The sequence below is a fragment of the Trachypithecus francoisi genome, unplaced genomic scaffold (genome assembly GCF_009764315.1).
Source record: "Trachypithecus francoisi isolate TF-2019V2 unplaced genomic scaffold, Tfra_2.0 Lachesis_group5, whole genome shotgun sequence".
In the NCBI taxonomy this organism is placed as follows: Eukaryota; Metazoa; Chordata; class Mammalia; order Primates; family Cercopithecidae; genus Trachypithecus; species Trachypithecus francoisi.
In genome coordinates this window covers 145,648,743-145,676,446 of record NW_022681470.1, presented here as the reverse complement: position 1 = coordinate 145,676,446, position 27,704 = coordinate 145,648,743, and the positions used below count along the sequence as shown (strand labels likewise).

The window sequence follows — 27,704 nt, the reverse complement described above, 5'->3', positions numbered from 1 at the left end:
CCCAGGAGGCAGCGGCTTTAGGCAAGCCTTGTGGCAAGTGGGGAGAGCTGACGGAGGGGAGGGTGCAGCTGGGGTGGGAATGTCCCGGGGGCGCTCACAGCCATGTAGGCGCGTGTGCCCATGAAGTAGCTGGGAAAGCCTTGTGGGAGGTGGGGAGAGAGCTGCGCAGGAGAACTGGCGGGGAGAGCTGAGGGGAAGAGATGGTGGGGACAGCTGCGTGGGACAAATGGGGGCGAGAGCTGAGGGGGAGAGCTGGCGGGGAGAGTTGAGGGAGAGCTGGGGGGACTCACAGCCGGGGGGACTCACAGCCATGTAGGAGCGTGTGCCCACGAAGGAGTTGGCCATGGAGTCGATGAGCTGGCCGCTCACCCCGAAGTCACACAGCTTGATCTCCCCTCTGGAGTTCACAAGGATGTTGGAGGGCTTCACATCTGGGGGCGGCAGGCTGCGAGTGAGGGGCGCCCAACAGTTGCCTGCCAGCCCACAGGGCTCTGGGGAGGGCGGGTTGGGCCTTACCTCGGTGCATGATCTGGTGCTTCTCTCGGAGATACGCCAAGCCCCGGAGAACCTGCAGGGAAGTGCAGAGACGGTCACGGGACAAGGCCGCCAGGACTTAGCTCCTCACCGAGGCCAGGGGTTGGACCTGAGCAGCCAGAGCTGGAGTGAGCGACCTGCGGCAGTAACCCTGTTTCAGGCTGTGAGGAGCTCGCTGAGGCGGAGCAAGCGAGGACAGAGACGAGACGATGCTGATGGTCCTGTGCTGTGTGCAAGTAAACCCCAGTTCCCACATGGCTGCAGTGCGGCCAATGCCATGACTGCCTCTGAATCAGGACACACAGCTGAGCCCCAGGGAAGCTGAGACGGTGGCCCACGGCCCGGGAGTGGACCGGGCTGCTGAGTTTGCCCACACCAGCCTGAAGGGCAGCATCTGTAACGCATCTGGGGTCCCAGGGACTGTGCTAAGGGCCCCCAGATGGGACGGGCTAAGGGTGCCCGGAAAGGACGCCGCTTCCCCCAGGCCCACCCTGGAAGGAGCATCCCGAGAAGGGAAGGAAGCAGCGCAGGCAGTGCTGACGGCAGCTTTCTACTCTGAAGAGCATGTGTGGCAGCGCGCAGCCTATGTCTTAATCCCAACTCCGGTACGGCAGGCGGGACTCGGCCCCTGCTATGGGCAAGGTGCAAGCTCCTAGAAGCAACACGCACAGTCTGCTGAGACCACACGGCTCTGTGGAGCAGCTGCCCTGGAGACCGGACAGCAGAGACGCCCTTGGCCAACATCCCCCTGCCACGAGGGTCAGAGGGGACCAGCATGGCAAACAGAGAATACTAAGAGTGAAGAGGGAACCTAACGCCTTCACTCGGCAGATGGTGACCTCAGGCCCCAAAAGGGACGTCACTTGTTCAAGCTCCACAGGGGGTGGGCACAGCCTTGGCCACTCTCTTTCTGCAGCGGCCACCCTAACTCCCAGCGCACTGTGAGTGGCTCCTGGAACCCTGGCGGTGGGGAGGAGGCCTGCGCAGGGTCTGCGGCGGGACTCACCGCGATGCTGACTTTCCCCAGGATCTCCTCGGGGATCCTCTTGGCCTCCTTCAGCACCTGGTCCAGGGAGCCGCCATCCTAGAGGGCACACAACGAGTGAGTGCAGGCTCTGAGCAGGTGGCTGCGAAGCCACGGATGCGTCCGCCACTCCCAGCGAGGGGTGGTCTGCCTCCTGACTGATGGGAAGCGGGGGCCGGAGCCCAACTCCACCCACTGGTCCAGGGGGCCTTCTGATAGTTCTGCCTTTGGGTCTGCAACCCACCCACAAGGTGAGAAAGAAACAGGGCCCAGGGTGCCCCCGCCTCCCGTCCCTTCCTGGAATCAGTTGCGTGACTCGGCCCTCCTGAGGTCGCCATAGCAGGGGCTCTGCTCCAGGCCAGCCCAAGCCGTGGCCGGGGGCTCAGCCAGCTGTGGGGCCTGCACTCCCCGAAGCCTGCATGGTGGGCTTGTCTGTGTGCCATGGGAGGCGGCCAGGCTGGAGACCAGCTTCTTGGGCCTGGGTCCTCTTCCCAGCACACGAAGGGAAGGGGAGGGTGAGGGCGTGGAGGAGAAGCGGGCGCTGCCCCATGTGGGAGGAGGCGGCGGGTTGCTGTGTGCCTGTCCAGACCCCCACAGGGGCCCCCTAACCAAGCCCTGCGCCTGTCCCTGCCGCTTAGGACAGAAAGGCCAGGTTGAGTAGGACCGGGTGCCAGGGGGTGCATGGACTGCAGGACGGACCCCAGTGAGGCCAGCCCAGGTGACCGTGACCTTGGTCCCTCCCCACAGCCTCGGTCTCCTCGCCGCTGTGCCGGGCATCCTGTGGAGGCCTGGAAACCAGCCATCATGGGCAGGCTGGTCCCTGGGTGTGGCCCCACATCCATGTCACGAATGGTGAAACAGAAATTCCATGTCTTGCCCAAGGTTGCCTGGCAACAAGCCTTGGGACCAAAACCCCCAAACACCAAAACCCCAGGCACTGGGAGCCACCCAAGATGCCACTTCAGAGGTGGAGGCTCCGGACACACCTGCCAGGCCACCCCCAGGACAGCAGGGGGTGACCGGCCGAGTTCCCACTGTCACCGTCTGGCATGCTTCTCTTCTGCGCTCAGCAGAGAGGAAAGTGGAACTGAGGCTGGAGAGGCGGGCGGGGGAGCCTGGATTTCCCCACCACGCTGCTCCAGGACTCCTACAAAAGCCCAGCCTCCCCTGGGATGGCTTTCATTCGCATGGGTGGGAGGAGCTGGGGGAGAAATCCTGGGGCTCAGGGGTGCCCGGGTTGCTGCTTTCTGGCCACTTCTGCCCAGCTAGACTTGGAGAGAAAGGCCGAGGGCAGTTCTAGAGAACCCAACACGCTTTGAGGCCTCCAGAGCACAGATATGACTCCATCCACCAGCTCCAGGCTGAGATGCAGACACACAGGGTGAGAAGGCAGGTGTAGGCCGCGCGGTGGCTCAAGCCTGTAATCCAGCACTTTGGAGGCCGAGACGCGGATCACGAGGTCAGGACGAGACCACCTGGCTAACACGGTGAAACCGTCTCTACAAAAAATACAAAAAACTAGCCGGGCGAGGTGGCGGCGCCTGTATCCCAGCTACTGGGAGGCTGAGGCAGGAGAATGGCGTGAACCCGGAGGCGGAGCTTGTAGTGGCTGAGATCCGGCCACTGCACTCCAGCCTGGGCGACAGAGCGAGACTCCGTCTCAAAAAAAAAAAAAAAAAAAAGGCAGTGTAGCCAGGGTTCAAACAGCCCAGAGGAGGTGCCCGATGGGAGCTCCAGTGAGCCAGGGCCAGGTGGAAACTGCTTTCTATTCTCAGTTTTTATCAATCTATCTTAAACTAATTCTTTAAAAAGAAGCCAGACATGGGCTGGGAGCAGTGGCTCACGCCTGTAATGCCAGGACTTTGGGAGGCTGAGGCAGGCGGGTCACTTGAGGTCAGGAGTTCGAGACCAGCCTGGCCAATATGGTAAAACCCCATCTCCGCTAAAAATACAAAAATTTAGCTGGGTGTGGTGGTGGGCGCCTGTAATCTCAGCTACTCTGGAGGCTGAGGCAGGAGGATCGCCTGAACCCGGGAGGCGGAGGTTGCTGTTAGTCGAGATCACACCACTTTTTTCCAGCCTGGGTGACAGAGCAGGACTCCTCAATTTAAAAAAAAGGCCAGATGTGGTGGCTCACACCTATACTCCTACCACTTTGGGAGGCCGAGGAAAAGGCATGCTTGCGCTGAGGAGTCTGAGACCAGCCCGAGCCACACAATGAGACCCCACGTCTACAAAAGATACAGAAATTAGCTGGGCGTGGTGGCGCAAGCCTGTAGTCCCAGCTACTCGGAAGGCTGAAGTGGGAGGATCCCTTGAACCTGGGAGGCCAAGGTTGCAGTGAGCCGAGATCGCACCACTGCACTCCAGCCTGGGTGACAGAGGGAGACCTTACCTCAAAAAAACAAAAACCAGAAAGAGACCAACAACTTCAAAGAGGCAGGGTGGCAGAAAATAAACCAACACAACCAACGCAGCCAGCGCAGCCAACGCAACCAACGCAGCCAGCACAGCCAACGCAGCCAGCGCAGCCAACGCAGCCAACGCAGCCAACGCAACCCTAAAACCCTAAAACCCCTGCTCCCCAGCACACCTCCTTCAGTCTCCATTTCTTACAGGGTCACAATCAATGTTCGCTGCGTGAGGAAATTCAAAAAGCCTTTCCCAGGAGGTGAGGGCAGGCGGAGTGCTGGGCTGCAAGCCTCACGAGCTGGCGGGAGACGCCTCCCAGGAGCTCTCTGCAGCCGTCTTTCTTCACTGTGACATCGGGGCCAGGGCACTCTCTGGGGTGGGGCCGGTGTGGGCACTGCAGGGTGCTGAGCAGCGTCCCTGACCTCCACCCACTCCACGCCAGGAGCACGCCGCAGACGTGATAACCACACACGTCCCCAGACAGCGCCAGGTGTCTCCTGGGAGGGAGAACTGCCCCTGGTTGAGAAGGGCTGGTCTCCAGCTCTAAAGACCAACGTCTGGCAGGACAAGCAATGTGTCTGAGTCACAGACACAGGATGTGGTGCAGAGGGTATTGCAGCTGTGTACTGCGGGCTCCAAATCTCACTCTGTGCATGACCATACACTTCTACCGTGTGTGTGTGTGCCTGATGTTTCAAATGGTCTTGTAACTGTACTTTTGTTACACAGGTAGTAGGAGAACACATTTTTCTTGTAAAAAATTCAAACGAAGATAAAAAACCCGGATGCCCCATCACTTCCACCATTCTCCCCTCAAGCGTGACTCAGATTGTTCCAGATCTTTTCTCTTCTCTTTCTCTCTGTGAGACAGGGGTTGCCCAGATGGCAGCATAGTGGTGTGATCTTGGCTCACTGCAGCCTGGACCTCCTGGGTTTAGGCAATCCTCCCACCTCAGCCTTCCAAGTAGCTGGGACTACAGGCGTGACATCAAGTCCTGCCAATTTTCTGTAGAGACTGGGGTTCCTCAAGTTGCCCAGGCTGTTCTCAAACTCCTGGGCTCAAGAGGTCCTCTTGCTTCAGCCTCCCAAAATGCTGGGATTACAGGAGTGAGCACCTGGCCCCCAGATTGGACTGTGTGTTTAGAAATACAGACTCAGGACTCACTCCGCTGCCCAGGCTGTAGAGCAGCGGCTCAATCATAGCTCACTGCAGCCTCGACCTACTGGGCTCACGTGATTCTCCCAAAGCGCTGGGATTCAAGGCATGCTTGCCCAGCCGGAGTTTAAAATAACATCGAAATGGGTTCATGTCTATAATCCCAGCACTCTGGGAGGCCGAGGCAGGAGGGTCACTTGTGGACAGGAGTTCAAGACCAGCCTGGCAACAGGGAGAGACCCCATCTCTACAAAAATAAGCAAATAAATTCGCTGTGCATGGTGGCTCGTGCCTGTGGTCCCAACTACTCGGGAGGCTGAGGTGGGAGGATGGCACCAGTGTACTCCAGTCTGGGTAACTCAGCAAGACCCTGACTTGAAAAGACAATAAATAAATGAATGGGCCAATGCTACGTTTATTTTCTTTTTCTTTTATTTTGAAACGGAGTCTTGCTCTGTCGCCAGGCTGGAGTGCAGTGGCATGATCTTGGCTCACTGCAAACTCCACCTCCCAGGTTCGGGTGACTCTCCTGCCTCAGCCTCCTGAGCAGCTGGGACTACAGGCGTGCACCACCGTGCCCAGCTAATTTTGTATTTTTAGTATAGATGGGGTTTCACCATGTTGGCCAGGATGGTCTCAAATTCTTGACCTCGTGATCCGCCTGCCTTGGCCTCCCAAAGTGCTGAGATTACAAACGTGAGCCACGGCGCCCAGCCCATGCGATGTTTATTTTCTACAACCACCCCTCCACTACATGAGTAGTGTTGTATTTGGGGATACTCCCATTCAGTACCCCCTTGTGGATTTCACTTTGCCACTGCAAAGCGGCCAAATACCATTCTTTAATCGCTCCCTTACTGATGGACACGTCCAGTTTCCATAACTGCAGAACAACATGGGCATTCTTCAGCAGATTTCACCAGACCCTGAGAAAGGCCAAGGGGTACCTCTATGAGGTCCATAAGTCACTGGCTCTCCTCTCCCATCCCATGAGGTCCCAGTGTCCGCTGGGTTCTTGCCCCGAGTTATCCAGCAATAGGTTCAGGCCCAAGGGAAGCAGCCAGCCCCACTGTTCCTAAGCTCCAGTCACCAACAAGTGCTGGCCATTTTATATAAATACATGACTGGGTGCGGTGGCTCACCCCTGTAATCTCAGCACTTTGGGAGGCCGAGGCGGGAGAATCGTTTGAGCCCAGGAGTTCAAGATCAGCCTGGGCAACATAGTGAGATCCCATATCTACAAAAAACTTAAAAAACTACTTGAGCGTGCTGGTGCACCTGTAGTCCCAGCTACTTGGAAGGCTGAGGCAGGAGGACCGTTTGAGCCCAAGAGGTGCAGGCTGCAGTGAGCTAGGATCATGCCACTGCACTCCAGCCTGGGTGACAAAGAGAGACCTTGTACCCCCTTACCCCCCAAATAAAAGATGACATAGAAATATGGGGAAATTGCATAGAAATACAGGGAAATGGCCGCAGGACATGGATGCAACACCCCGTGCACGCCAGGTGCCATCCTGGGGAGAGCTCACATAGTCCTCACCCCAGCAGGGACTACCACCTCCCTCGGCTTCACAGCAGAAGCAGCGAGTCCTGTCCTGAACTCGTGGGGAGAGTGAGCAGTGGGGCCGAGACCTCATCCGGACGCCCACCCTCAGCCCTGGTGCTAAGCTGCCCCTCTGCCTCACTGGGGTGGCCTGGAAGGGAATGAATCAGGTGCTGGGCAGGCCCTGCCGTGGAAACCTACGGGCACTTGGGTGAATTCCGAGGGCATCGTTCAGCATGGAGAGGATTCACAGGGCCGGCGAGGGTGGCAGGGGTGGTCCCCTTGGATGGCTTTACTTTCTAGGATGCTGCTCTGTTAGGGTTCACCCAATGCTTTAAAATCAACATGCTCCACACTGTTTTTTTTAGTTCTTTTTTTTTTTTTTTTGAGACGGAGTCTGGCTGTCACCCAGGCTGGAGTGCAGTGGTGCGATCTCAGCTCACTGCAAGCTCTGCCTCCCGGGTTCACGCCGTTCTCCTGCCTCAGCCTCCCGAGTAGCTGGGACTACAGGCGCCCGCCACCTTGCCCGGCTAATTTTTTTTGTATTTTTTTTTTTAGTAGACACGGGGTTTTACCGTGTTAGCCAGGATGGTCTCGATCTCCTGACCTCGTGATCCGCCCACCTCAGCCTCCCAAAGTGCTGGGATGACAAGCATGAGCCACCGCGCCTGGCCGACGTTTTTTCTGAGACAGAGTCTTGCTCTGTTGCCCAGGCTGGAGTGCAGTGGCGCGATCAGCTCACGGCAAGCTCCGCCTCCAGCGTTCAACCGACTCTTGTCCGGAGTAGCTGGGATTACAGGCGTGCACACCACACCTGGCTAATTTCTGTACTTTCGTAGAGACAGGGCTTCACTACATTGCCCAGGCTACTCTTGGACTCCTGAGCTTAAGTGATTCACCCACCTCAGCCTCCTAAAGTGCTGGGATTATAGGCGTGGGCCACATTTTTTATTTTTGAGATGGAGCCTCACTCTGCTGTTGGAGTACAGTGGTGCGATCTTGGCTCACTGCAACCTCCGCCTCCCAGGTTCAAGCTATTCTCCTGTCTCAGCCTCCCGAGTAGCTGGGATTACAGGCACTCGCCACCGTGCCTGGCTAGTTTTTGTATTTTTAGTAGAGACGGGGTTTCACCATGTTGGCCAGGCTGGTCTTGAACTCCTGACCTCAGGTGATCCTCCCACCTCGGCCTCCTAAAGTGCTGGGATTACAAGTGTGAGCCACCACCCCTGGCTAGACAAACTTGGAACTTTTAAAGAATGTACCCCATAAACACAGACAGCATGGCCTGTGTCTCCCTCTTGCAGCTTGGTGGTCTGTGTGGTGTCCCCTGGGGTGCCAACACCCACTCGGGGAACCCCCATTTTAAATTCCCCAAGAACAGAGGTTGGAGGAGGGTTGCCATGCTCTCCCCTTTCCGCATGGGAAGCAGGGGTCTTGAGAGCTCAGTCAGCCACATGAGGGGAGGACAGACGGAACTCCTGAGTAGAGAGGGTGCCTGCTGGGCCGAGGAGGGGGAAGACGAGGAAGACGAGGAGGAATGGGGAGCACTATATGACAGAGGGGCCGCCTCAGACCACAAAGCGCTTCCTCATCCTTTCCTCGCCCTTTGATGCCGCCGGCACCGTGACTCTGCGAGCAGCGGGGCAGACGCCAGGTCTCCCCTGCTGGCGGGAAAGGGGTTCCAAGGCAGGTGCTGCCTTGCCCGAGTCACATGGCTATGTGGGGGCCTTGCTCAAATTCACTTCCTGCCTTCATTACAAAACTGTCAAAGGGGATCACATGTTTGCAGGGTGTCACCCAAGCATTCTGGTTTTGCAAAGGATGCCGTGTGGCGGGTAGCCTGATACCTGATGAGCTTGGTGTAGCGGGGTGGGCAGCATTTCCTCCGGGGTTTTGAGCTCTGGCCACTTCTCCTTTTGTTCCACCCAATCTTACCCACTTCTGGGCTTCAAGGCCAGAGAGTCTTAACAAGGGGGCACGTCAGAGTCAATGGAGGGGGTGCCTGTGCCCCCCCAGAGACTGTGATCCCACAGATCTGAGCTGGGGGAGGCACAGGCCCGCCTTGACAAGCTCAGACTGCCACACCTTCCTGAGAAGGCCATTTAAAAACAGTCATCAGCTTAGTTTTGTTTTGAGACAGCGTCTCGCTCTGCTGCCCAGGCTGGAGTGTAGTGGCGTGACCAAAGCTCCCTGTAGCCTCAACCTCCCGGGCTCAAGGATCTTCCCGCCTCAGCCTCTCATGTAGCTGGCGCTACTTTTATCCCCATTTTTAAATGTTGTTAAAAATCTTAAAACAGGCATGTGACACCACACTCACCTAATATTTTCAATTATAGAGTTGGTTTCTCACCGCCCAGGCTGGTCTCGAACTCCTGGACTTAAAAGATCCTGATGACAGGCATGAGCCACCGTGCCCGGCCTGATAGTGATCAATTTTTAATCGTATCTGCCCTGGAACCCACACAGCTTAACCTCACAGGTTTGCCTGCGAGTCAGTGCCTTGTTATTTGAGATGGGGCAGAGACTGGAAACAACCTACGTGACCCCCAAAACGGGAGTGTTTTCCGTCTCTGCTGTCGTAACGACACCCGGGATACAGCGAGAGGAAAAGCACAGCTGGGAGGAAGCCATGAGTGCTTAAAAAACAAAATCACTGGCCGGGCGCGGCGGCTCATGCCTGTCATCCCAGCACTTTGGGAGGTCGAGGCAGGCGGATCACTTGAGGTCAGGAGTGTGAGACCAGCCTGGCCAACATGGTGAAACTCCGTCTCTACTAAAAATACAAAAATTAGCCGGGCGTGGTGGCGGGCGCCTGTCATCCCAGCTACTCAGGAGGCTGAGTCAGGAGAATGGCTTGAACCTGGGAGGTGGAGGTTGCAGTGGGCCGAGATTGCGGCACTACTAGACTCCAGCCTGGGCGACAGAGTCAGACTGCCTCTCAAAAAACACAAAAAGAAAACAAAACAAAACCAGAGCATCTATATACACACCTGTATGGCATCTCCTGGAAGCCGGCGCACTGCTGCCTCTGAGGAAAGGGGCCGTGAGGGGGAGCCTTCCTTCTCCCCAGCATGCTCCATTCCAGGAAGGCCCTGCCCCTGCCTCTGTCCCGGACGCACTCACCATGTGCTCCATGCAGATGCTGATCTCCCCGTCGCTGTAGAAGGCCCCGTAGAAGCCCACGATGTAGGGCGAGTTGCACTCATGCAGGACCTGCAGCTCGCGGATGATCTGGTTCCGGATGGCCGGCTTGATCTCAAGGTGGATCAGCTGCCAGGGAGAGGGGGGAGACCGGCTTGGAGGCGCCCGAAAATGGGATGAGGGCATTTGGGGCCTCTGCTCTGCAGGCGTTCACAACCGTGGTCAAGACCAACTCAGCCCCCGCTCCGCAATTCCACCCCCAGGTGTCCGCCTGGGTGAAGTGGACACGTGCGTCCGCACAGAAACGTGTCCACAAGTGCTCGTAGCGCCACGATTCACAGCAGGCGAGGGTGGAACGAGCCCAGGCGCCCACCCAGGGCAGAGCAGGCCAACCCAGCGCAGCCCATTCCCCACCGAAACAGGACTCAGCTGTAAAAAGGAACCAGGCCTTGACCCCGGTCATGGCGTGGAGGGACCCTGAGGGTGTCACACTTAGTGTGAGATGCCAGACACAAAAGGCCACACCGTATGTGATCCCGTTTCTATGAACTGTCCAGGACAGGCTGATCCAGGGACAGGAAGGGGATGCATGGGTGCCAGGGGCTGGAGGAGGGGATGGGGGTGACTGCTGATGAGGACATGGTTCTTTCTGGGGTGACGGAATTCTGTAAAATTGACTGTGATGATGAGGACAATGTCACGAATACACTACAATCCACTGAGTCACACATTTTCAAAGGGGACACTGTAAGGTGTGTGAATTACACCTCAACAAACCTGTTTTCAAAAAAGACCAAGGAAGCGAATACTTCATCCCCACTCAGTTGCAGCGGGAGCTGTGTGAAAGCGTTCTCCCCGTCAAATCAGACTTGGACAAAGTGCTCGCCTGTCCCAGGAGGGAGGCAGGGCAATGACTCCCCTCCAGCCCTCTCCCTGCTTGGGGTGGGTCTATCTCGAGCCCCTTCCCACCCTCAAGCTGGAGACACCCCGTGGAGATGTTAGGCACACAGAGCCGCGGACGCCCCTGAGGATTCTCCCTCTCCTTCCACTCAAGTTCAAGACGGCAGGGGAAATCGTCATCAAATTGACCCTGGTGCCACTTTAAAAAGGCAAGAAGCCAAAGATCCGCTCAAGAGATCAGAAAGGAGCCTGGTGTGGTGGCTCACACCTGAAATCCCAGCACTCTGGGGGACTGAGGCGGGTGGACTGCTTGAGGTCAAGAGTTTGAGACCAGCCTAACATGGTGAAACCCCGTCTCTACTAAAAATACAAAAACTTGGCCAGGCGCAGTGGCTCACGCCTGTAATCCCATCACTCTGGGAGGTCAAGGCAGGCGAATCACCAGGTTAGGAGTTCGCGACCAGCCTGGCCAACATGGTGAATTCCCATCTCTACTAAAAATACAAAAAATTAGTCAGGCACCTGTAATCCCAGCTACTCAGGAGGCTGAGGCAGGAGAATCACTTGAACTCAGGAGGTGGAGGTTGCAGTGAGCCGAGGCTGCGCCACTGCACTCCAGCCTGGGCGACAGAGTGAGACTCCATCTCAAACAAACAAACAAAAAAAGGTGCAGAAAGGACATCAGATAAAACACCACGAGTAACCCCTAACCCCACGGACAAGCCCCAGGAGAGCCAGGACCCCCCACACGGCAAGGAGCAGCCTGAGGCTTTGGGCCAGCGCTCTGAGAATCACAGCATCCTGCTCCAGCCGCTGCAATAAGACAAGAAAAGACTGTTGGCCGGGCGCGGTGGCTCAAGCCTGTATCCCAGCACTTTGGGAGCCGAGACGGGCGGATCACGAGGTCAGAGATCGAGACCATCCTGGCTCACACTGTAAACCCCGTCTCAATAAAAAATAAAAAAATAGCCGTGCGAGGTGGCGGGCGCCTGTAGTCCCAGCTACTCGGGGCTGAGGCAGGAGAATGGCGGTAAACCCTGGAGGTGGAGCTTGCAGTGACTGAGATCCGGCCACTGCACTCCATGCCGGGCGACAGAGCGAGACTCCGTCTCAAACAAAAAAAACAAAAACAAAAAAAAAAAAAAAAAAAAGAAAAGACATGGTTTTCCATTCATCTGCACGGAGGCAAAGCCAGGCCCAGGTGTGCAGTGAGAAACAGCACTGACTGAGACGGAGACGGCTCCTTCCTGGAGGAGACCCGGGCTCAGGATGGGAACAGGAATGGGTGAGACCACCTCAACGTGGCAAAAATGCCACCAAGGAGAAGCAATCTGGGTGCCTGGGGAGCAGAAACAAGGAGGTGACACTGGGACCGGGCCTTGAGGAAGGACAGTCACCGTGAGGAGGAGATGGGGGAGGGTGTTCCAGGCAGAGGGACAAAGAGCCGCCTGTCAGCGGGCACGGAGGCATGAAGGAGCCCTTGCTGCGTTCGGGGCAGCAGGAGGCTGACCGTGGCCACAGCACAGGGCGTGTGGGGTGTGCCCCCTGCTCCAGGCCTGTGACCTTGAAAAGCGTGGCAGGGCCCAGGGGCACAGTGCCGAGCTTCCCCCACCCAGCCGCTCCTCAGGCAAAGCATGTCCCACCTTGACCGCAGCCCTGACACCGCCTGCCCCTGTAGCTCTGGCTTCTCCCCTCAGGTCACCCTGCAGAATCCAGCTCCAGATGGGGGTCCCTGGGCTACTCCACTCCCTCATGGTGACTCCACATGCCCCAGGACCACCCCAGCACCCTAGGATGCTCTCCCCTACAGCCAGGCTGTATCTGAGAGGTGCTGGTGCCCACTCCTGTTCCGCAAGGGCCCGGTATCGAAGCTTGGATGTTCACGTGGAGGTTGGGAGATTTTCTCAAAAAGGCCACATTTGGGCCAGGCGTGGTGGCTCACGCCTGTAATCCCAGCATTTTGGGAGGCCGAAGCGGGCAGATCACGAGGTCAGAAGATCGAGATCACAGTGAAACCCCGTCTCAACTAAAAATACAAAAAATTAGCGGCACGGTGGCAGGCGCCTGTAGTGCCAGCTACTCGGGAGGCTGAGGGAGGAGAATGGCGTGAACTCAGGAGGCGGAGCTTGCAGTGAGCCGAGATTGCGCCACTGCACTCCAGCCTGGGTGACAGAGCCAGACTCCGTCTCAAAAAAAAAAAAAAAAAAGTCCCTGTGCGGTGGCTCACACCTGTAATCCCAGCACTTTGGGAAGCTGAGGCAGTGGAATCACGAGGTCAAGAGATCGAGACCATCCAGGCTAACACGGTGACACTCCGTCTCTACTAAAAGTACAAAACATTAGCCGGGCGTGGTGGTGGGCGCCTGTAGTCCCAGCTACTCGGGAGGCTGAGGCAGGAGAATGGCATGAACCCAAGAGGCGGAGGTTGCAGTGAACCGAGATCGCGCCACTGCACTCCAGCCTGGGCGACAGAGCGAGACTCCGTCTCAAAAAAAAAAAAAGAAAGAAAGAAAGAAAAGGCCACATTTGTTTTCACACCAAGCCCTTGAAGTTTGGTGTGTGTTTTCTACGTTCAGCACATCCGGACTGATTGCACTGTAAGAACCCAGTAGCCACATCTGACCGGGGGCTGCTGTCTTGGACGGCTCAGCTCCTGACCAAAAACTTCAAAGGAGCCATATACGGGTGACAAGAAGCAGGAAAGAGCGCGTGTTCGGCTGGCCGTCACAAGCCGTGATTGAGGAGAGGAAATGGCGGACAGGCACTGGGAGGGATCCCAGGAGCCCCTAATGTGAAATGAGGCCGTTGGAAGCGACAGGCCTTCTGGAAGGCTGTAGTAAATAGCAGATGTGCGGGAGGCCGGTCTGCACAGGGCGGCTGCAGCGTGATCTCAGTTTTAATGGTTCTGTAATACCTGGGGCCTGTCGAGCAAGCATTCCAGATGAACAGGCGGCCACCACTGAGGGTGTGTGAGGGGAAAGGAAGACAGACAGGCAGGGAGGGGGCGTTCCTGAGCACCTGCACCCTCTGAAGTTCACCCTGACAACGCCGGGGGACAGGTGGGCTGCCCCACTCCTGCTGACTGAGCCAGCCGGGTTCGGAGCCTCGGAGCCATGTTCCCAGTGGCATTAGCTGCTAAGTCAGGATGGGGGCTGCCGCGGGGCACACTGCAGCCCGTATTCTTTCCAGGACACCACAGCCCAGGCCGTGCCCGCTCTAATAGCTGATTAAATGCGGATGGTGTCAGGGTGTTAAAACTGAATGCCAAACCTGGCTCGGAGGTGGAGACGGTTTCTACAGAAGAATGAGGAATTTGGGCCAGGGATGGGGTTGGGGATTTGGAGTAGGAAAGGAGAGGAAAGAGCTTCACTGAGTGTCCGCGAGAGCCGGAGCAGGAGGAGGACCAGGCTGCCGCGCCGCAGGCCTGGGTCTGGAATGACCTCAGCAGTATCGTAAATCACGGATGGGAAACTGACAGCTCCAGGGCTGGATGCAGCCAACAGTCACGTGTGGCCCACGCTGTGCCTCCAAACGTTCCGAATTCGCTGTTGTAAAAATCGGAACAGAGCCAGATGCAGTGGTTCACATCTGTAATTCCAGTGCTTTGGGAGGCTGAGGCAGGAGGATCGCTTCAGGCCAGGAGTTCAACACTGGGCAACATAGCAAGCCTTCCTCTCTACAAGAGATGTGAAAGATGAACACACAGGATGGGAGTGGTGGCCAGTTAGGGGACGTGCAATGGATTCCGGAGGCTATGCCCTGGCAGCTGCTCCCAAGTCCAAGAGGGTTCAAATCCAATTCAGTCACTGACCCCACTCAGCCTCGGTTTTTTCAACAGTAAAACGGGGCTGATGCTCAATTTTAAGGAGAACATGCGTCAAAGGTGTTGGCAGTGGCTTTGCTCAGGTCACCACTTGTGAGACAGCAGCTGGTACTGTGAGGTGGCCTTGGGCAGGCCGTGTGACCGCCACCCTGGAAGTAAGCTACGGCGGAGTGGAGGAACTCAGAAGCAAGAACAAACAAACCCATCTCTGCTATGAGCATGGGCAATTCAAAGAAGCCCCACGTGCGTAATAAGCAGCAAGTTCTTTACCTGTCTCCCTGGCCCAGGTAATGCAAGGGTGCTGCTCCAATGGGAGAGGGGTCAGAGGCCATAGTCAAGCCAAGAAGACATTCACAAGCCAGCATGACCTTAAATACCGAGACTGGGTCAGGCGCAGTGGCTCACGCCTGTAATCCCAACAATCTGGGAGGCCAAGACAGGTGGAATCCTTGAGGTCGGGAGTTCGAGACCAGCCTGGCCAACATGGTGAAACTACGTCTCTACTAAAAATACAAAAAGTAGCCGGGCATGGTGGCGGGCGCCTGTAATCCTAGCTACTCAGGAGGCTGAGGGAGGAGAATCGCTTGAACCCGTGAGGTGGAGGTTGCAGTGAGCCGAGATCACGCCACTGTACTCCAGTCTGGGTGACAGAGCGAGACTCTGTCTCAAAAAAATAAATAAATGGCCGGGCGCGGTGGCTCAAGCCTGTAATCCCAGCACTTTGGGAGGCCGAGACGGGCGGATAACGAGGTCAGGAGATCGAGACCATCCTGACTAACACGGTGAAACCCATCTCTACTAAAAAATACAAAAAACTAGCGGGGCGAGTGGCGGGCGCCTGTAGTCCCAGCTACTCCGGAGGCTGAGGCAGGAGAATGGCGTAAACCCGGAAGCGGAGCTTGCAGTGAGCTGAGATCCGGCCACTGCACTCCCCGCGGGCGACAGAGCCAGACTCCGTCTCAAAAAAAAAAAATAAAAATAAATAAAAATAAAAATAAAAATAAGTAAATAAATAAGATGAAATGAAAGGAGCCCTCGCAGCCCCACCTGCATAGCAGCCAGAGCCGCTGAGCCTGTGCGCTCAATGCATCCTCTCCCACCCCCGAGTCTTCAGGCGCTTAAAAGAAAACCTAATTTTGAAAGAATTATAGAAGCACAGGAAGTTGCAAAAATAGTACCGACAGTCCTGTGTGCCCTTTCCCCGCCTTCCCCAAGGTGAATGATATCTATCTTCATGACGGAAGGACAGTACCAAACCCCGGAGCCGACGCCGGGACGTCCCCACGCACCAGACCACAGAGCCTGCCCAGCCACGCCTGCCCTCAGGTTTAAAGGCCCCGACCTCCCTTTCCCGGCTGCAGTAAAGCTGCAGGTGAGCCCGTCTTCACCTGCGCCTGTCCGCGGAAGCAGGAGCTGCTGCCGCAGCAAGCACTGGGTTCATGTCCACTGCCCAGCCCATCAGGGACCACTGGAGGCTCCCTGAGAAGCCCAAGGGTCCCTGGCACACATGGGGACTGGCACTCGGGCTCAAGGCCCTGCTGGGGCTCTGTCGACCACAAGCTTGCTTCTCCCCTCCTGGTGCTTCGGGCGGAGGCGGACCTGAGCTTTCCAAGGCTGCTCTGGTTTGGAAGAGGCTGCCTGCAGTACAGGGACAGAAATAGCAAGTCCGCGGCTGCAGACTTCAGGAGGGAGGGAGGGCAGCACTCTAGAGAGGCCAGAAGACAGAGCTGCAGAGCTAAATCCCCACAGGAGCTGAGCCGCTGCTCCCGAAGAAGGCAGGGCCCTTGAGCAATGCTGCCACCTGCGCAGACCACAGGACCAGGTGCGGTCAGGTTCCCCCAGTTTGGGGAACTACAGGATGGTGGGCTTCCAGGAAGAGGCAGCATTCTATGTCTGCAAGAACACAGGTGAGGAGCTGAACACCCCGTCAACACTAAGTCCTCAGGTTATGTGTTTAAGAGCCACTGTCTCCAAGTGGTCACAACTTCCCTGTATCCCCTGGGCACTCTTCTCAATCACAGAGCAGAGGCTGCATCATGGCCTAGGAGCCCGGGATGACTCAGCTCGGGGGCCGTCAGCGCCAGGGCTTGCAGATTATCAAAGAGTGGGGTGACAGTCAGCTTTATGCATCTCCTGAGTGAGACCACGGTGGCCCGTTGTCAAACGCCAGTCTAGAGGTTGCTGGGAAGGTATGTTTTTAAGATGTGATTAACCTTTAAATCGGTAGACTCTGAGCAAAGCAGATTACTCCTCCCCAGAGTGGGTGAGTCTCAGCCAATCAGCTGAAGGCCTTCAGGGAAAAGCCTGTCCAGGCGCGGTGGCTCATGCCTGTAATCCCAGCACTTTGGGAGGCCGAGGCAAGAGGATCACTTGAGGTCAGGAGTTCGAGACCAGCCTGGCCAACACAGTGAACCCCATCTCTACTAAAAAAACAAAAATTAACTGGGTGTGGTGGTGCACACCTGTGATCCCAGCTACTCGGGAGGCTGAGGCAGAAGAATCCCTTGAACCCAGGAGGTGGAGGTTGCAGTAAGCCAAGAAAAAAAAAAAAGAAAGAAAGAATATAGGTCAAGTGTGATGGCTCATGCCTGTAATCCCAGCACTTTGGGAGGCCGAGGCGCGTGGATCGCCTCAGCTCAGGAGTTCGAGACCAGCCTAGGCAACAAACCAAGACCCCATCTCTACAAAAAATAAAAAAATTAGCCAGGCCTGGTGTTCCCTTTAGTCCTGGCTACTTGGGAGGCTGAGGCAGGAGGATCACTTGAGCCCGGGAGTCTAAGACCAGCTTGGGCAATATAGTGAGACTCTGTCTCTACAAAACAAACAAACAATTAGCCGGGTGTGCACCTGTGGCCCCAGCTACCTTCAGGATGCTGAGGTGGGAGGATCGCTTGAGCCTAGGAGGTGGAGGCTGCAGTCAGCTATGATCGCACCACTGCACTCTAGCCTGGGCGACAGAGGGAGACCCTGTCTTGGGAAAAAAAGAGAAGAAGAAGAAAAAAAAAATGCCTGAGGCCCCAGAGGAGGAGGGCCTGGATCTCAGCCGCGGCATCAGCTGTTCCGTGGGGCTCTGGTCTGTCCTGCAGATTTCAGACCCGCCAGCCAGGAACTGTGTGAGCCAGTTCCTTAGAATAAATCTCTCTACACATACAGTCAAGTATCGTTAAGGACGGGGTTACACTGAGAAATCCCTCACTGGGCGAGGTCATCACTATGTGAACACTGGAAAGCCCATTCTACACCCAGGCTCCTGTACTCTGTACAGTGCAGTGCAGTGCTGATAAGCATCTGTTTATCTAAATATAGAGAACTGAGGTGGGCGGATCACCTGGGGTCAGGAGTTCCACACCAGCCTGGCCAACACGGCGAAACTCCGCCTCTACTAAAAATACAAAAAAGTTAGCTGGGCATGGTGGTGTCCACCTGTCATCCCAGCTACTTGGGAGGCTGAGGCAAGAGAATCCTTGAACCCAGGAGGTGGAGACTGCAGTGAGCCAAGATCGTGCCACTGCACTCCAGCCTGGATGACAGAGTGAGACTCTGTCTCAAAAATAAATAAATAAATAAGTAAAAATAAACATACAGAAGGCACAGTAAAGACATGGCCCGATCATCTTACGTCACCACCGCTGCATAGGCGGTCTGTCATTGGCTGAGCCATCACCATGAGGTGCACGGCTGTACACACAGGTGCAAATGCACACACGCTTCATCACTTATTTCTCTGGAGAACCGTAACACACTCATATTCCTGAAATCCACACTTGCTAGCTTTCTGGGAATGTGGATTTCAAGTGCCCTCCAGGGCAGAAGGTAGTCACCGGAGGGCACAGCTGTGTGTGGCTGGCACCCCTCCCATCTGCCCAGAAGCTGGGCCCTTTCTCAGGACCTACAGTCCCTGGTGGGGATGAGGAACGGAGCCTGGAGCTAATCAGAATGCAGAGATCCGGCTGCCTTCCCAACCTCCCTCCTGTTTCCAGGGGGACCTTCCCCACCACTCCCCGACCTCTGACCCCGCAGCGCTCACCTTCCTGGCCATGATGAGGCCCGAGGGTCTGTGTTGGACTTTGGTGACCACCCCGCCGTTGCCCGCACCCAGCTCTGAGATCCTTTCGAAGTCATCGTCTTTGAGTTCGCCGACCTTGGCTTTCTGGGTGAGAAAGGCTTCCAGACGCTTCTTCTGCTGCTCGTCCAGTTCCAGCTCCTCCAGCTTCTTCTGCAGGTCCACCAGGTTTGCCCTGCAGAGACCCCCAGGGCAGGGGTTAGCTACCTAGGGAGATTCCACCTGGCCGTTTACCGCGTGGCCGTGGCGTGCCGGCCCCCAGAGGGACACAGACCGGATTCCTGCACTTCAGGGGTTTGTGGTGTAGAATGCTGTGTACACCCAGCAGACACACCAATGACCAGAATCCAGGGCGGCTCCCCAGGAACTGAGGATGCTGCCTCGATCCCATCTCAGCAACTCTAGCAGACCTCAGGATCTCAAGGATAAGCCGCAGCTCAAAGGCCTCCATCTGCTTTTTCTTTTTCTTTTTTTTGAGACGGAGTCTCCCTCTGTTGCTCAGACTGGAGTGCAGTGGTGCAATCTCGGCTCCCTGCAACCTCCGTCTCCCGGGTTCAAGCGATTCTCCTGCCTCAGCCTCCCAAGTAGCTGAGATTACAGGCGCCCGCCACCATGCCTGGCTGATTTTATATTTTCAGTAGAGATGGGGTTTCACCATGTTGGTCAGGCTGGTCTCCAACTGCTGACATTAAGTGATCCCCCCGCCTCAGCCTCTCAAAGTGCTGGGATGACAGGCGTGAGCCACCGCGCCCGGTTGGGAGGCCCTCCTTCCTAAGGCACAAGCTCCGGGCCATGTCGGGAGGAGACAAGGGAGGGATCAGGTGAACGGAGCCCGGGCCAGGATGCCTGTCTTTGCGGGAGATAGAGGAACAAGTGTTCTGAGCACAGTACGAGAACCAAGAGCAGAAGGCAGAAAGCTCAGTACAAAACCTGCACCAGGCAGGCACGGTGGTGCACGTTTGCAATCCCAGCCACTTGGGAGGCTGAGGCACGAGAACTGCTTGAACCTGGGAGGCGGAAGTTGCAGTGAACTGAGATCTTGCCACTGCACTCCAGCCTGGGTAGCAGAGGGAGACTCTGTCTCAAAACAAAACAAACCAAAAATCCAAAAACCAAGCATGACCAGCCTGGGCAACAAAGTGAGACCTACAGTCGAGCATGGTGGCTCATGCCTGTGGTTCCAGTTACTCAGGAGGCTGAGGTGGGAGGATCACATGAGCCCAGGAGGTTGAGGCTACAGTGAGCCATGATCATGACAATGCACTCCAACCTGGGCGACAGAGCAAGATCTTGTTTCTGCACAATAAAAAAATTTTTTTTTTTTTTTTTTTTTGAGACGGAGTCTTGCTCTGTCGTCCAGGCTGGAGTGCAGTGGCCGGATCTCAGCTCACTGCAAGCTCCGCCTCCCGGGTTTACGCCATTCTCCTGCCTCAGCCTCCCGAGTAGCTGGGACTATAGGCGCCCGCCACCTCGCCCAGCTAGTTTTTTTGTATTTTTAGTAGAGACGGGGTTTCACCATGTTAGCCAGGATGGTCTCGATCTCCTGACCTTGTGATCCGCCCGTCTCGGCCTCCCAAAGTGCTGGGATTACAGGCTTGAGCCACCGCGCCCGGCCTAAAAAAATTTTTAAAAATTTAAACAACCATGTACATTGCACTTTGTTGGGTGATTCCAAGAATTTTCAAAGGAAATTTCGACGGTAAGCTATTTTCACAAATGCCTTGACTCGGAACCAGATCCTGGAGTAACAGACAACTTCTCTGTAACAGACAATTGAGCTCAATGCACACAAGAACCAAGTGCTGGCCGGGCGCGGTGGCTCAAGCCTGTAATCCCAGCACTTTGGGAGGCCGAGACGGGCGGATCACGAGGTCAGGAGATCGAGACCATCCTGGCTAACACGGTGAAACCCTGTCTCTACTAAAAATACAAAAAACTAGCTGGGCGAGGTGGCGGGCGCCTGTAGTCCCAGCTGCTCGGGAGGCTGAGGCAGGAGAATGGCGTGAACCCGGGAGGCGGAGCTTGCAGTGAGCTGAGATCCGGCCACTGCACTCCAGTCCGGGCGACAGAGCGAGACACCGCCTCAAAAAAAAAAAAAAAAAAAAAAAGAACCAAGTGCTGTGCAAAAGAAATGGAATGTAAGCCGTGTGTACAAATTAAAATCTTCTAGTACCCATGTTTAAAAAGAACAGGTGGGTCGGGCGCGGTGGCTCAAGCCTGTAATCCCAGCATTTTGGGAGGCCGAGACGGGCAGATCACGAGCTCAGGAGATCAAGACCATCCTGGCTAACATGGTGAAACCCCGTCTCTACTAAAAAATACAAAAAACTAGCCGGGCGACGTGGCGGGCTCCTGTAGTCCCAGCTACTTGGGAGGCTGAGGCAGGAGAATGGCGTAAACCCAGGAGGCGGGGCTTGCAGTGAGCTGAGATCCGGCCACTGCACTCCAGCCTGGGCGGCAGAGTGAGACTCCGTCTCAAAAAAAAAAAAAAAAAAAAAAAAAGAAGAGGTGAACTGATTTCATTTATTTAGAGACATGGTCTTGCTCTGTCTCCCAGGCTGGGGTGCAGTGGCAAGATTATAGCTCACTGCAGCCTCCAACTCCTGTCCTCAAGTGATCCTCCCACCTCAGCCTTTCTAATAGCTAGGATCACAGGTGTGAGCCATCATGTCTGGCTATTTTTAATTAATTTTTATTTATTTATTTTTTTTGAGACAGAGTCTCACTCTGTCACCCAGGCTAGAGTGCAGAGGTGCGATCTTGGCTCACTGCAACCTCCCAGGTTCACGCCACTCTCCTGCCTCAGCCTCCCAAGTAGCTGGAATTACAAGTGCCCGCCACCACGCCCAGCTAATTTTTGTATTTTTAGTAGAGATGGGGTTTCACCATGTTGGTCACGCTGGTCTTGAATTCCTGGGCTCAAGTGATCTGCCCGCCTCAGCCTCCCAAAGTGCTGGGATTACAGGCGAAAGCCACTACACCTGGCTGAAATTAATTTTTAAATTATTTTTATTTTTATTTTTTTGAGACGGAGTCTCACTCTGTCGCCCAGGCTGGAGTGCAGTAGCCGGATCTCAGCTCACTGCAAGCTCTGCCTCCCGGGTTCACGCCATTCTCCTGCCTCAGCCTCCCGAGTAGCTGGGATTACAGGCGCCCGTCACCTCGCCCGGCTAGGTTTTTGTATTTTTTAGTAGAGACGGGGTTTCACCGTGTTAGCCAGGATGGTCTCGATCTCCTGACCTCGTGATCCGCCCGTCTCGGCCTCCCAAAGTGCTGGGATTACAGGCTTGAGCCACCATGAAATTAATTTTAATAACACATTTGATTTAACCTATCAAAAATGTTATTTCCAACATACAACCAGTATGAAAAATGAATGAGTGTTTCACATTGTTTCCATCTTAAGCCTTTGATATCTACAACGGCATTATTGCATTATCGCCTATGCTCTTGTGGGTCTGGGCAATTCCTGTTTTATGTGTTGCCTGTAGCCAGGGGCTACTCAACCAGGCAGTGCAGCTTTAAACGTCTCCCTGGAAGAGCAGGCCAACTCGAAAGGTCCCAATTTCGGAAGCAGCTAAAGTCATGGTGGACAGCCATAGAGGGGACTGAAGCAGGGAAGGAAGGCGTGGACTGCTCCTTCCATCTGGAACCTTCCAATCCCAAAGTTTGACCACTGTTTGCCTATAGCTGGAAGTGGCGTAAGCCACGGGGCACACAGGCCAGAAATGAGGTGATGGCACTGGAGCTGGTGCTGCAAAGAGCTCGCCAGAAGGCAGGGGCCTGAGCACTGCTTCCTGGGCTGGACAAACACCATCTCATTCCATTCACACCTTCGTCCCCGGAGGCCCAGGCAGGAGGGAACAGACTCACAGGGGTGGGGGAACCTGCCCCAGGTCAGAACCCCTGCCCGAGGTCAGGACAACTCCTGCTCATCTCAGTGTCCCCTATGAGGAGAAACAGAGCCCTAGCAGGTGCTCACTAAGCAGCTGCTGAACAAAGACCCAGAAGCAGCAGGAATGGCGAGACCCTGGGAGTGGGACAGAAGGTGGCGGGGGGACATGAATGAATGAATGAATGTATAACATAAATGAATAAATGAATATTGCTTTTTTTTGAGATAGAGTCTTGCTCTGTCGCCCAGGCTGGAGTGCAGTGGCGCGATCTCAGCTGCAACCTCTGCCTCCTGGGTCCAAGCGATTCTCCTGCCTCAGCCTCCCAAGTAGCTGGGATTACAGGTGTGCGCCACCACATCCAGCTAATTTTTTTTGGCATTTTTAATAGATACTGGGTTTCGCCATGTTGGCCAGGTTGGTCTTGAACACTGGGCCTCAAGTAATCTACCCACCTTGGCCTCCCAAAGAGCTGGGATTACAGGCGTGAGCCACCGCACCTGGCCATGAATGAACGCTTCTGATGGCACACTTGGAAGATCTCAAGTGCTGCTCAAAACATTGAAAATGCATCCTGGAGTCAGCTGACTAATCCATCTTAAATTTGCTGGCAACACAACTGTGGTTATTAAACAAAACAAAACCTTGGCATCCCTACAGCCGGCTTCCTCTCCTGGGGGTAATCCTTCAAGGGATGGAAATCACACCCCACACAGAAGAGAATGTGAAGGGCGAGTTCCATGCGGAGAATGAGGAACAGGTCCCCGTGTCTGGCTGTGCCTGTGTTGACTTGCACCCATTGGCATCAAGAGTCTTCTTCATCCGGGTCACAGAAGGCCGGCCCCCGAGCGGGAGAGGCCACCAGACATGCCACAGTCCCTGACACCTGGTTCTCAAGGGGTCACACCACAGGTACGGCACCCGGACCCTAGCCAAGGGCCCCGGGGATCGTCCTGCCCTGCCCCACTCTGCCCTGCAGAACGGAAGGGCAGAGATCACCCTGGCATGACCCCACCAGTGTGTGCCCCCAACACCCAGTCCCCTCCCTCGCCCTGGAGCAGTGTGATTCTGCCAGCACGCGACCCCAACCCCAGCATGCCCCTTTCTCAGACCCCTTCGCCCAGGCCTCTGGTCTCCCTCCACCTCCTCAAAGCTTCTGCACTGGGTCAGCCCCTCAGGAGGGTTTTCCAGTCCACCTGCTTCAGAATCTGCACCTCCGCTTTCAGGGGCCAGCAGGGTCCCCTGATCCCCGCGCCTCCTCATTCTTCACACTCCAGCTTCCCTGTCTCCTCACCACACTTCCAGCTTCAGGGACTCCACACACCAGGTACCGCCACAAGCAGGAGATGCCCTCTCAGAGATGCCCAACCTGAACCCCCTGGGACCCCCTGTCCTGATCCCCCCAGAACCCAACAAGAGACCCTTAGGACCCCCTGCCCTGACCCCCTAGAATCCCCCAACATGACTTCCCTAGGGCCCCTGCTGACCCCCCCAGAATCCCCCAATGTGACCCCCCAGGACCCCCTGCTCTGACCCCCTCAGAACCACCTCAACATGACTCCCCTAGGACCCCCTGCTCTGAACCCCCCAGAACCACCCCAACATGATCCCCCAGGACCCCCTGCTCTGAACCCCCAGAATCCAACGTGACCCCCCAGGACCCCTGCCCTGACCACCCCCAGACTCCCCCAACATGACTCCCCTAGGACCCCTGCCATGTCCCCCCAGAGTTGCCCCAACATAATCCCCCAGGACCCCCTGCTCTGAACCCCCCAGAACCCCCCAACATGACCCCCCCAGGACCCCTAACCTGACCTCCCCAAAGCCCCACAACATGAGCCCCCTAGAACCCCCATCCTGACCCCGCTAGATGACCCCCGCAGAAACCCCTCCATCCGGAACCCCTAGAACCCCCATCCTGACCCCGCTAGAGCCCCCCACATCCTGACTCCCCTAGGACCTGCCTTGTCCTCAGATACCCGAGAACTCCCACTCTGATCCCCCCTAGAGGCCCTCTATCCTGACCCCTCTAGGGTCTCCTACCTCATCCTGACCCCTTTGGGAGCCCCCCATCCTCCCCTCTCTTCTCTTTTTCCTGGTTGTCTATGGACCTCCTCCGCCCATTCTCTCACCTAAGGGACGCCCCCGCCCCACCTTAGCCCCCTAGGTGCCCTCCTCATCCCACCCTAACCTCATTACTCAGGGACTCATTCCCCAGAAGGACTGCTCCCCGCACCCCAGGACCTCTCAGCCTGTCCTCCTCACCCAGGTGCTGCACTGTCAACTCATGGCCCAGGGACCCTCCCACCCCGCCTTTCCCTCATAGGGAACCCCTCACCCCATCTCTCCCCCGAGGGACTCGCTTCACTATCATTTCACTGCGCAGGACACCCCTCGCTTATCCTTCCCCCTACAGGTACCCACCGACACATCCTCGCCTCTCAGGAACCCCCTCGACCCCATCTCACAATTCAGGGGCCCTGCACCCCATCCTCTCTCTACAAGGACATCTCCTTGGCCTAATCTCATGACTTAAGGACTCCAAACCCCATCTTTTCCCCAAAGGGATTTCCCCTCATTCCAATCTCATTACTCAGGGACCCCCCCCATCTCCCTGATTTCACTATTCAGGGACCACTCACCCCATTTCACTACTCAGAGATCCACCAGCATTCTGCTACTCAGAGACTCCACGCCCTGTGTTTCCCCATAGGGACCTCCTTGGCCCAATCTCATTACTGAGGGACCCTACCCCATCTCAGTCTCATCACTCAGGGACCCCTCACCCCATCCTCTCCCCTCTGGGGCCCCCTTGCCCAAATTCCTTCCTCAGGGGCTGCCTAACTTCCCCTCACCCCATCCTCTTCTCTTGGGAACGCCCTGCACCCCGGTTTCCCTACTCAGGGGCTCCCCTGACCCTCATCTCATGACTAAGGCAACCCTCACTCTGTCCTTTCCTCTTAGGAACCCTTCACCCTCATTTCACTACTCAGGGACCCCACACTCTGTTCTCTCCTCTGAGAGAGACCCCTCACCCCGATCTCAGTGCTCATCCTGTTCTCTCCTTATGGACACCCCTCACTCCGATTTTCCTACTGAGGGACTCCCCTCACCCCAGCTTCACTTTTCAAAAGCCCCACACCCCATCTTCTGCACTGCAGGGACCTCCCCTCACTCAATCTCACTGCTCAGGGACCCTTGCCCCCATCCTCTCCTCTTAGAGACACCCTTCACCCCAACTTCACTACTCAAAGACTCCCCTTATCCCAATTTCACTTTTCAGGAATCCCACACCCTATCTTTTCCACCACAAGGACCTCCCCTCGCCCAATCTCACTGCTCAAAGACCCTCGTCCCATCACCGGCCCAGACCCCCTACCCTGTGCACCCTTCACCCCGTCCTCCAAGGGCCCCCTGCCCCGTCCTCCCCCGAAGGTCCCCTGAACCTCTCGCCCCATCCTCCTCCGAAGGCCCCCTGCATCCCTCGCCCTGTCCTGCCCTCGAGAACCCCTTGCCCCGTGCACCCCTCACCCCATCCTCCCCCGTGACCCTCCTGCCCCCTGCACCCCTCGCCCCGTGCTTCCCCGAGGGCTCCCTGCACCGTGCACCCCGAGCCTCCGGCCGACCCCTGCCCACTCACTCGGAGGCGCCCTCGCTGGTAGGGGACGGGCCCTCGGCGATGGTAGGGTTGATGGTGAGCGCCGGCAGCACCGGCTTCCTCCGGGCCAGCATCGGGGCTCCACGGGCCGGCGGCGGCAGCGGCGCCTCTAGCCCGGGCCCATAGGGGGCGGGCCGGGAGCGATCGGCGCCTACGCGAGCCCGGGGCTGCGGCCACGGCCTAGGCCGGCGTCTGGGAGGCCGAGGGCGGGCGGCGCTGCGGGCCTGGGCCGAGGGTAGCCGAAGGGCGCTGGGGCTGAGGCGACGGAGCCGCCACCTCTGCCGAGGCCCGCGAGAGGCTGACGCCGCAGCCGGAGTCCAAGAGGCCGGGGGAGGGGAGGGCAGCCACAAGATCGCGGACCGGCCTCTCGCGATAACAGGATCGGGAGCCGCGATGGACCCTAATCCTAGCCGGCGCGCCTGCGCAGAAGCCCAGGCCGTCTTTCGGAGGGGAAAGGGGCGGACACCGAGGCGAGGCGTTTCCCGGAGCGTGCGCACTCGCTTGCCTTCACACGGCGCGTGTGCGCATGCGCCTGGGGCACGAGGCGCGGGCGCAGGAGAGGAGACGGATGGATGAGGGCGGGATTGACGGTCATGCACAGGTAGGCAGGGAGCCAGACTCCTGAAAGCCTCTGGTGCCCCAGGCTGGGGCTGAGACAACCCGAAAAACCCCAGAACAGTGGACGAGACCCACCCAGAGTCCATTTAATCTTTTTGGCAAAGGTGGACACACGCCCCCGGCTCCCACAGCCTTAAAGTGTCAGTTACTCCCCCTCTTTCATCAGAGCAAGGCCACTCTAAAACATTTTTTAAAATTTATTTTAATTGACAAATAAAATTGCATGTATTGTTATGCGCATGTTAAAACATTTTTATTATAAAATACACATAACATAAAACTTGCCATTTTCACCATTTCTAAATGCACAGCTCAGAGGCATTAAGCGACCACCACCACCATCTCCAGAAGTTTCTCATTTTCCCAAACTGAAACGCTGTCCCCGTGAAATCTCACTCCCTATCCCCCTCCCCAGCCCCTGGAACCCACCATCCTACTTCCTGTGAATCTGATGATTCTAGGGACCTCATATGCGTAGGATCACACAGGTTTTGTCCCTTTGTGTCTGGCATATTTCACTGAGGGCCATGTCCTCAAGATGCATCCACGTTGGAGCCTGTGTTAGAATTTCCCCACATGACTGATCTGGGCATATTTCCAATCGGGTAGCCCTGCTCCAAAAAGGAGCAGAAGGAAAAAAAATAAAAGAAAAATTTCCTCCTTTTTTTTTTTTTTGGAGATGGAGTCTCGCTGTGTCACACAGGCTGGTGGGCAGTGACGCGATCTCAGCTCACTGCAAGCTCCGCCTCCCGGGTTCACGCCATTCTCCTGCCTCAACCTCCCGAGTAGCTGGGAGTACAGATGCCCGCCACCACGCCTGGCTAATTTTTTGTATTTTTAGTAGAGATGTGGTTTCACCGTGTTAACCAGGATGATCTCCATCTCCTGACCTCGTGATCCACCCGCCTCGGTCTCCCAAAGTGTTGGGATTACAGGCGT

General features: G+C 56.3%; 1 protein-coding gene across 1 annotated transcript in view; it reads right to left on the bottom strand.

Moving 5' to 3' along the window:
* MAP2K2 (mitogen-activated protein kinase kinase 2) overlaps positions 1–26,532 on the bottom strand; it is a 38,751-nt gene extending 12,219 nt beyond the window's left edge. Inside the window, exons 1-6 of the mRNA XM_033200052.1 lie at positions 26,130–26,532; positions 18,561–18,771; positions 9,793–9,939; positions 1,541–1,618; positions 517–568; positions 307–431 (exon numbers count right to left, since the gene is read on the bottom strand). Coding sequence (XP_033055943.1) covers positions 307–431; positions 517–568; positions 1,541–1,618; positions 9,793–9,939; positions 18,561–18,771; positions 26,130–26,221 — 705 coding nt within the window. The 5' untranslated portion in view covers positions 26,222–26,532. The remainder of the gene's footprint in view (positions 1–306; positions 432–516; positions 569–1,540; positions 1,619–9,792; positions 9,940–18,560; positions 18,772–26,129) is intronic.
* Between the last annotated feature and the right edge of the window lie 1,172 nt (positions 26,533–27,704).